Here is a 7,961-nt window from a genome sequence, read left to right on the forward strand (position 1 = left end):
TGACTCGCCTTTCCCAAAGGAAGTTTTGCAATGCTTTAGCAACTGAGATGGATTACAGGATAACTTAGCAGATGACAAAAAGATTTGCAGAATCTTTGGGCATAAAATTCACAAGATCTTTTTGTTATAAATAAAACAAAAGGCCTTTTACAAAAATCCTCTACAAGCCCATTAAGCAACTGCAGCCTTTCAGGGGCACTAACCCTAAATTCAGATACTAAGGACCACAGCCAAAGGAAGGCTGTGTCATACAGCACGGAAAAGCACTTATTCTGATTTATCCCAAACCACTAATTATTCAAAATACATTTTGCTGATTAGGTCATAAAGAGTAAAAGAAAACACATGTCATTATATGGCAATTGTTAAACATGAAAAAAAAGCTTGGGCAACATTGTAATTGTGGAGAAGCAGGAATGGTTTGAGGCTAACCCCTGTGTAGAGAGGAAACATGTTATTTAAAGTTTAGGTAAACCTCAGTTAATATATAACCAAGTGCATTCTTGGAGCATTGTGCATCGATACTGCCTCCCAGAAAGTCAGAAAGCATAGAAAATTATAGTCTGCCATTATCATGTAGCTCAAGTGCAGTTAGAGGTGCCTTTCCTGTTCATCTCATATGTGAAAAATTGCCTTTGGAACACTGTGATCCAGGAACTACTCCTGAAGTACACCTTCCACCTGATTCTAGCAAGCCACAGCTTCTTACAGATGTATCTTTGTGTCACATATCCTGAATTTCCACGGGACAAGCAGAGTGCTGGCTTCTTCAGGTCTCAGTAAAAACCAAGTAGTTTTTGTTTTAATATTTTGTGGATTTGGTTTTCAAAAAAATCAAGTTATTTATGAGGTGGCATAATTCTAAATCTATGCTAAATTGGTTGAAAATGCTTTTGAATTCTGTTGGCTGGATTCTATTACAAAAGCACAGCAAACATGATAGTCCAGCAGGAGCTGTCTGTGCCTGGTTTTAATTCTGGTTTGGATGACAGTGTTGCCACAGTTACTTGGCAGTTTGGGAAGGGTCTGGAGTTATGGTTTTCAATCATGACTGAATCCAGTTTTGCCATTTAGAATCTGATCCAACTTTTGAGTGGATAACATTACAGTCTGTAGTATTAATACCATTATAATTTTAGATCCCATGGCACTGGTAAAAATATGATGCTTCCAAACCACTATACATAAAGCATTTAAGGCATACAGACATAGTACTCTGAAAAATTCATGCATTATAATAGATAAACTCTATACAGTGTCTTATGTTACTGTAGGTGCCCTATATATACAAGGAAATAATTTGGTATATACCTTACAAGTATGTTTTCATAGTTGCAGAAGCATTAAGGAATTTCTTTGCAGGGTTTTATCTCTGCAGAACCAGTCCTAACCAAGTGCTGATTAACTTAATGAAAAGCTTAAGAGACATTTGCTCCCTTAATGTGTAAATTCACCGGTGTTGGTGTCACCTTCTCTAAGATGTTGATTCAACATTAAAGTTATTTTTCCTGAAGACTTCATCAAAACTAATGGAACTGCAAGAATTTTCATATGATAATCCAGTAATTGCTGTATTCCTGTCTCTGGAGGGAAAAAAAATACTTACTTTTTATCTGTATTTATTAGGGGATCTGTACTGGACATCTTCTTACGTGCACTATTTAAATAAAAGTTCAAAATGAAGAATTCTGACACATGAAGAACTGGCTCCTAACCAGGATAACAATTGCTGTAAAAAAAAAAAAAAAAAAAAAAAGAGAAACCGCTTTTTGAAATTTAAATGGTCATATCTATTTTCAGACACTGAAAACATTCTTATTTATCACTGACTAGTTGAAATCAAGGTGGAAAAAGAGAACTGCCATGACAAAACAGCTACACTTCGTTGCTGAAAATAGTTAACAACTCAGACTTTGTTGTATGTGGTACCAAAACATCTCACATCTTAATTCCCTCTTAATTTATGAGGTAGGAATTAGGATAAACCTGAATCCCCTGTGATTAAAATCTTCTAAAAAAGGAAAGAACAGATTACAATTTCAAGATAAAGTAATGTAACTGCCAAAGACAAAAAAAAGTCTCTCTATTTTTTTTTCCTCTATCAAAGGTTTCTTGTGGAGGGAACGTTGTGTGGAACATGATAAGGTGTTTTGTGTGTCTTTTCTCATGTTTTTTTAACTTACTGTCTAGAATTCAGTGTGCATGAACTTCTCACACGAAGTATGTAGGACAGGCCAAAACACACAAAATAGGGTTACATACCACTAATGTAACAAAACCCCAGTAATTCACATTGTGCTTTTATTAGCATATACAACAGGTCAACAGGAAATAGAAACACTAATTCCTGCAGGTCAATATTTGGAATACCATAAAATTTCCTGCAGTTTTCAGGTCTCTCGTTGAAGGATCAAAAAACCACTACGTGAATACAGTGGAAGCACCACAATATTACTTCACTCCAGCCTTTACCATTCTCTTATTCAACACATCTAAATGGAAAATGAAGCAATATAAGGAGCTGTCAGTCCTTATGTGGTTCATGTTACTGGAACCAGCACAGAAGAGGAGCTCCAAAACTGTAAATTTAAGTATTGCTAGAGGAAAGTTTATTACAGTGCATGGGGACCAGTCGTGGGAAAAGCTATTGTTTGTGAATTTATCTGACCGTGCCCATCCTGAAGTTATTGCTGTTTGCACACAGCTCTTAATCCCTTTGCAGCATGTGCCTGAACAACAACAAATCCCTGGCTGTGGGAAGTGAAATTAACAGGCACCAAAACACCACTGGGGAAAACAAACAAGCAAAATAAACGACCTTGTCAGGGTCCACAACCCGCGGAGATTTGCGAGGCCTCGGAGGGACCAGCAGGAACAGCCCCGTGCCCAGCACCCCTCAGGGGGCTGCTGGGGTGGTACCTGAGGGGTAACCAGGCACCTGAGGGGTAACCAGGCACCTGAGGGGTAACCAGGCAGTACAGAGGTACCTTGGTTATCCATCAACAACCTGGTACCAGGTACTTGAGGCACCCTGGCACCAGGTTCATGAAGTATCAGGTGCCTCCTCAGTACTCTGGGTACCGGGGTATCCCGGTTATCCTTCAGTACCCTGGTACCAGATATCTGAGATACCCTGGTTATCCCTCAGCACTCTGGTTATTCCTGGGTACCGTGGTACCAGATACCTGAGGCATGTGGTTTTTCCTCAGTACCTCTGTACCAGGTACTGCGGCGCCCTGGTTATCCCCTGGTATCCTCGTACCGGGGGTACCCTGGTTATCCCTCGGTACTCTTGTACCGGGGATACCTTAGTTATCCCTCGGTACCCTGGTACCGCGGGTATCCTGGTTATCCCTCGGTACCCTGCTACCAGGTACGTGCGGGACAAAACCCTCCTCCCGGCCGTGCCCCGCTCGCTGACCCCGCTCCTGGCCGGCCCTCCGGTGCCGCTCCCGTCCAGCACCGCCCGCCCCGGCACCGCTCCGTGCCGGGAGCCCTCGGGGCTGCGCCAGTTACCTCGTACACAAACCCGCCGCCCGAGCGGTCCCGCTGTGGGGGGACGGAGGGACCGAACACCGGCGGGTGCACCGGGACCCCCCGCGCCTCTGCACCGCTCCGAGGGGGCGCGGCGGGCGGGCAGGCGATGGCGGCTCGACCCGCCCCGTTCCTGCCTCATCCCGCCTCCAGTCCCGCCCCTCAGCCGGCACCGCCCGGCCCTTCCAGCGCCTCTCCCGAGAGCCCCCGCGCCGCGGACATGGCGCTGTGCGGGCCGGGCTGGGCTCGCTGTGCCCGCGGGCTGCGGCTCGGGGCGCTCCCCCGGTGCGGGCTCTGGGGGACCCGCGGCGTGCGGAGCTCCAACCCCTTCACCCGGCAGCAGGAGGAGGAGTGGCGGCGGCGGAACCGCTCTGCCGTGGGCTACATCGCGGCGGCCGCCGTGGGCATGGTGGGGCTGTCGTACGCGGCCGTGCCGCTCTACCGCCTCTACTGCCAGGTACGGGGGGCCCGCGGGCGGCGATGGCGCGGGGGGCGCGGGGCCCTCACTGCCCTTCCCTGACAGGCCACGGGGCTCGGCGGGACCACGGGCGAGGGGAGCAGCACGGAGCGGATCGAGAGCATGGAGCCGGTGCGGGACAGGGTCATCAGGGTCACGTTCAACGCCGACGTGCACTCCAGCATCCAGTGGAACTTCAAGCCGCAGCAGAGAGAGATCTACGTGAGTCGCTCCGATCCCCCCCCATATCCCTCACCTAGAATCGTCAAGGCTGGAAGAGAGACCTTCAGAGATCACCCATGCCAGCCATCCACCCAGCACTGCCACCCCTAAACCACCAAACCACATCACCCCCCACCAGATCCACACGCCTCCGGAACACCTGCGGGGATGGTGACTCCACCATTCCCTGGGCAACCTGTTCCAAGCCTGACCACCCTGTTCCAAGCCTGACCACACGAACAGTGAAAAATTTTCTAATATCTAATCTGAATCTCCCCTGTCTGAGTTTAAGGCTATTTCTGGTCCTCTCACTGCAGGCACCGCAGAAGAGACCTGCCCCCACCTCACTACACCCTTGTGTGGAGTTGTGGAGAGCAATGAAGTCCCCCCTGAGCCTCCTTGAGACTAAACAAACCCAGCTCCCTCAGCCCTTTCTCATCAGATGTTTTCTAGACCTTTCACGAGCCTGGTTGCTCTTTGCTGGACACATTCCAGCACCACAGTGTCCTTTTAAAGTGAGGGACCCAAAGCTGAACGCCCAGCCATGAAGGTGCCAGGTTTTGCCTTGTGTGATTTTGTCTCCTGCATCCCGATTGTGGACATCCATCCACTGGCATAGCTGGGCCCTGATCTGGAAAACACCCAACAAGGCACATCAGCCCAGGGTGCTCCCTCAGTTCTGCCACTTTGGGATGGCACGTTGGGTGCTGGTGGCTTCTGCTTCCAGAGGGCAGAACTTAAGTGCCTACTGTGGTGTAGTCAAAGTGTAGTTGGCTCCCACCATTCCATCAAGGCTTGCTATCAAAACTGTATTTATATATATGCTTCATGTATATACACCATATGTATATGGTATATACACTGTAAAGTGTGTATATATACTTGAAATACAAATATAGAATGTAACTGTATATCTAAACCTGTGCCATTTCTTTCTCCTCCCTATCCTTGTAGGACTGTTTTTGAATGGGGGTGAATTGTATATAAGCAAAATATTTGTGAAGTAACCAATTTGAAACAGTAAAAGAGAAAATTAATTCTAGCTAAAGCCTGAAGAACTTGGTTTGAGGGGTGGAGGGCTGCACTGGATTAAAAGAAAAAAGAAAATCACTGTACAATTGTGTTACACAGGTGGTACCAGGAGAGACTGCACTGGCATTCTATAAAGCAAAAAATCCTACTGACAAACCAATAATTGGAATCTCCACCTACAATGTGATCCCCTTTGAAGCAGGACAGTATTTCAATAAAATACAAGTAAGTGTGAACAAAGCAAAGATTGCATTTTCTTTTACACAAAAGAAAATAGTTATCCATCAATTAGCACCACTGACTCTGAGGGCAGCTGGGAACAAGGTGAGCTGGCCTGGCCCACTGGCACCTTTGCACACTTCATTAAAAGCTAATTTCTTTCCCTGTAATGCAAGAAACGGAACAGAATTGCTGTCATGTTGCTCATATGATTGATCCTTCCCAGGATTTTAGGGATGTACAGGGAATGAGAGTTGATATTAAAAGACGAAGCTTTCTCTCATGTTGGCAGAGGTAGAACTGCCAGCCATCACTATTGTCTAATTGTGGTTGTTTTTGCTCCCCCCCTGCAGTGTTTTTGTTTTGAAGAACAGAGGCTGAATCCTCAAGAGGAAGTGGACATGCCTGTCTTTTTCTACATTGATCCAGATTTTGCAGAGGACCCTAAAATGGCTAAAGTTGATTTGATCACCCTCTCTTACACCTTCTTTGAAGCAAAGGAAGGACAGAAGTTGCCACTTCCTGGATATCAGTAATGGGCCATCTCTTCAAAAAAGGACTTCTGCTGCCTGACTGACAGTTTTAAGACCATTTTTCCTTGCAAGTCAAAACTGCAGGAGTACTGTGCAATATGAAATTATTAAACCAACGCGGGCACTGCTGTTATTAAAGTATATATATATTTTTTTAAAACCAACTTAATGCAGTTGGAATACTATTTCTTAGTGATAGCATTTCTTCAGTGGAAGGGAATACACTGTTCCTGGAATTGAGAGGGTTTTCTCAAGCCATCTTTTTATAAAATGTTATCTGAATACTATGAGACAAATTTTTAAACCCAAGGGTAAATCGAGATCTTCATTTAAATGCAGAAGAACAAATCAGTTTATTAAGCATCTAAAATTGCATTGCTGGCTCTGGAGAATAAATTCCATGTTACTTTAGAAAATGGTAAAACCAGATAACCAGTTAAGGAAATCTCATAACTAAAGTTAGGCTGTATTCCTGTGTAACCCTCCCTGGCACTGGAGGATATGATGATTCAGAAGATGAGGCACCCTCTCAGGTTATTACTGAATCAGTAGTTCATTTGGTAAGAGCAGACTGCTCTGAAACAGTTATCATTAGAACAGTAATTTAAGTGTAAGCACATCAGATCTGTGGGATGGTTTCCATTTAGAAAATACCACCTAATTTCCATGTTGTGTTTTACTCATTTCAAGTATCTGTACTCTAATTAGAGTGCTGTGTGCCTCTGCAGAGGGCTGCACCCTGGGCACCTCTACACAGAGACAGGCTCGGCTTAGGTACGAAACGCTTTGAGGGAAGGGCAGTGCATAAACAACTGCTCTAAACTGCAGCTAAATTAACAGTGTAGGAGTCTCCTCAAAAGCCAAAATCAGCCCCATTCAGAGGCTGAGTCCAACAGAACCTGCCCAGCAGCACAGCAGTTCTTCACAGGGACTCACTGTTTACCACTAGATACCTCCAGACCACGCAAGCCTGTATTTATGTAACTTTTGGTCATTATCTGTGGGGTGGGTGTAATAACACTATCATTGCTTTGCAAACGAGGAGTTGCCGAGCAAGTTTAAGTGACCTACTCATTTTCAGACAGGAGTTAATCTCAGCCAGTATCTCATCTGCTAGGCCAGTTCTTTCTACCCCTTCAGCAGATGAGATCTAACAAAGTAAGACTAATGTTGGTTTGCTTGGACTCTTAAAAGGTAATGGGTACATCAGAAATGACTTCCAGTTACTTGAGTCTCAGTTATATTTGCATACAATAATTCAAAAAGTGTTCTTTTGAAAATAAATGGATGCTACCTTTAAAATGCATTACTGTACCAATTATCTGTGTTGGCTAAACAGATCCTGGATGACATTCATGTCAGGTCTTCACTGTATATTAAAGTTTTAAAAGGTTTCATTCTTTCATCTCTCTAATGCATTTTATCCAGCAAAACATGTGGAGCCCACACAAATTAAATACATCTGTATGAAGACAGCAGCAAGCTTTATAATTCCAGCATGCTTCAGGAAAAGAAAACCCAACATCAAGACCAATCTTTGAATCCAGGCTAGGGGAAAAAAATTCTTACCTGGGTTGACTTTAGTCCACTGTCTTTTTGAAAGCTGAACTGATCAGGGCAGTTCTCCACACATTCCTTTGTTCTGGCCACCTGCTTCAGAAGAAAAGGAACATCCCCCTGGCAAGTGCCAGGTTCTCCCCCCCCCAGTTTGAAAGCCCAAGTTTGTGCAGATGCTGAGCACATTCCAACTGTAAAACAAGCTCTGTAACCTCCGTAATTAGCCAGTTCCCTTTCATTTATCTGTGACCATTTTGCTGCTTTAAATACATGAAGGTTCAGTCAGCATTCATCCATTATGGATTACCACACTGAAATAGCCCTTTTTGATTTGTTACCCATCAGTGTGTGGGTTTTGCCAATACAACTAAGCTGTAGGGAAAAAATTGATCCACCTCAAATCCTAT

The 7,961-nt window shown here is 44.9% G+C and overlaps 2 protein-coding genes across 2 annotated transcripts in view; one reads left to right on the forward strand and one right to left on the reverse strand.

Moving 5' to 3' along the window:
- Nucleotides 1-3,756, reverse strand: part of STXBP4 (syntaxin binding protein 4) — a 67,602-nt gene extending 63,846 nt beyond the window's left edge. The window contains exons 1-2 of the mRNA XM_027654526.1: nucleotides 3,517-3,756; nucleotides 1,607-1,729 (exon numbers count right to left, since the gene is read on the reverse strand). Of these exons, the coding sequence (XP_027510327.1) occupies nucleotides 1,607-1,644 (38 nt within the window). The 5' untranslated portion in view covers nucleotides 1,645-1,729; nucleotides 3,517-3,756. The remainder of the gene's footprint in view (nucleotides 1-1,606; nucleotides 1,730-3,516) is intronic.
- On the forward strand, nucleotides 3,740-7,394 carry LOC113952438 (cytochrome c oxidase assembly protein COX11, mitochondrial). Its single transcript, XM_027654530.1, has 4 exons — nucleotides 3,740-3,991; nucleotides 4,058-4,213; nucleotides 5,345-5,470; nucleotides 5,818-7,394. Exons 1-4 carry the CDS (start codon nucleotides 3,755-3,757, stop codon nucleotides 5,998-6,000), a joined length of 702 nt encoding a protein of 233 aa, XP_027510331.1. The 5' UTR covers nucleotides 3,740-3,754; the 3' UTR covers nucleotides 6,001-7,394.
- The last annotated feature ends 567 nt before the right edge of the window (nucleotides 7,395-7,961 follow it).

The sequence above is a fragment of the Corapipo altera genome, unplaced genomic scaffold (assembly GCF_003945725.1).
Source record: "Corapipo altera isolate COAL_440 unplaced genomic scaffold, ASM394572v1 343, whole genome shotgun sequence".
NCBI classification, from domain to species: Eukaryota; Metazoa; Chordata; class Aves; order Passeriformes; family Pipridae; genus Corapipo; species Corapipo altera.

What these genes read in the sequence shown, in the direction of transcription:
- LOC113952438 (XM_027654530.1), top strand. Translation starts at nt 3,755, where the DNA reads ATGGCGCTGTGCGGGCCGGGCTGGGCTCGCTGTGCCCGCGGGCTGCGG. An exon ending in TCTACCGCCTCTACTGCCAG is followed by an intron (nt 3,992 to 4,057) that starts GTACGGGGGGCC and finishes CTTCCCTGACAG; the next exon opens with GCCACGGGGCTCGGCGGGAC. An exon ending in CGCAGCAGAGAGAGATCTAC is followed by an intron (nt 4,214 to 5,344) that starts GTGAGTCGCTCC and finishes TGTGTTACACAG; the next exon opens with GTGGTACCAGGAGAGACTGC.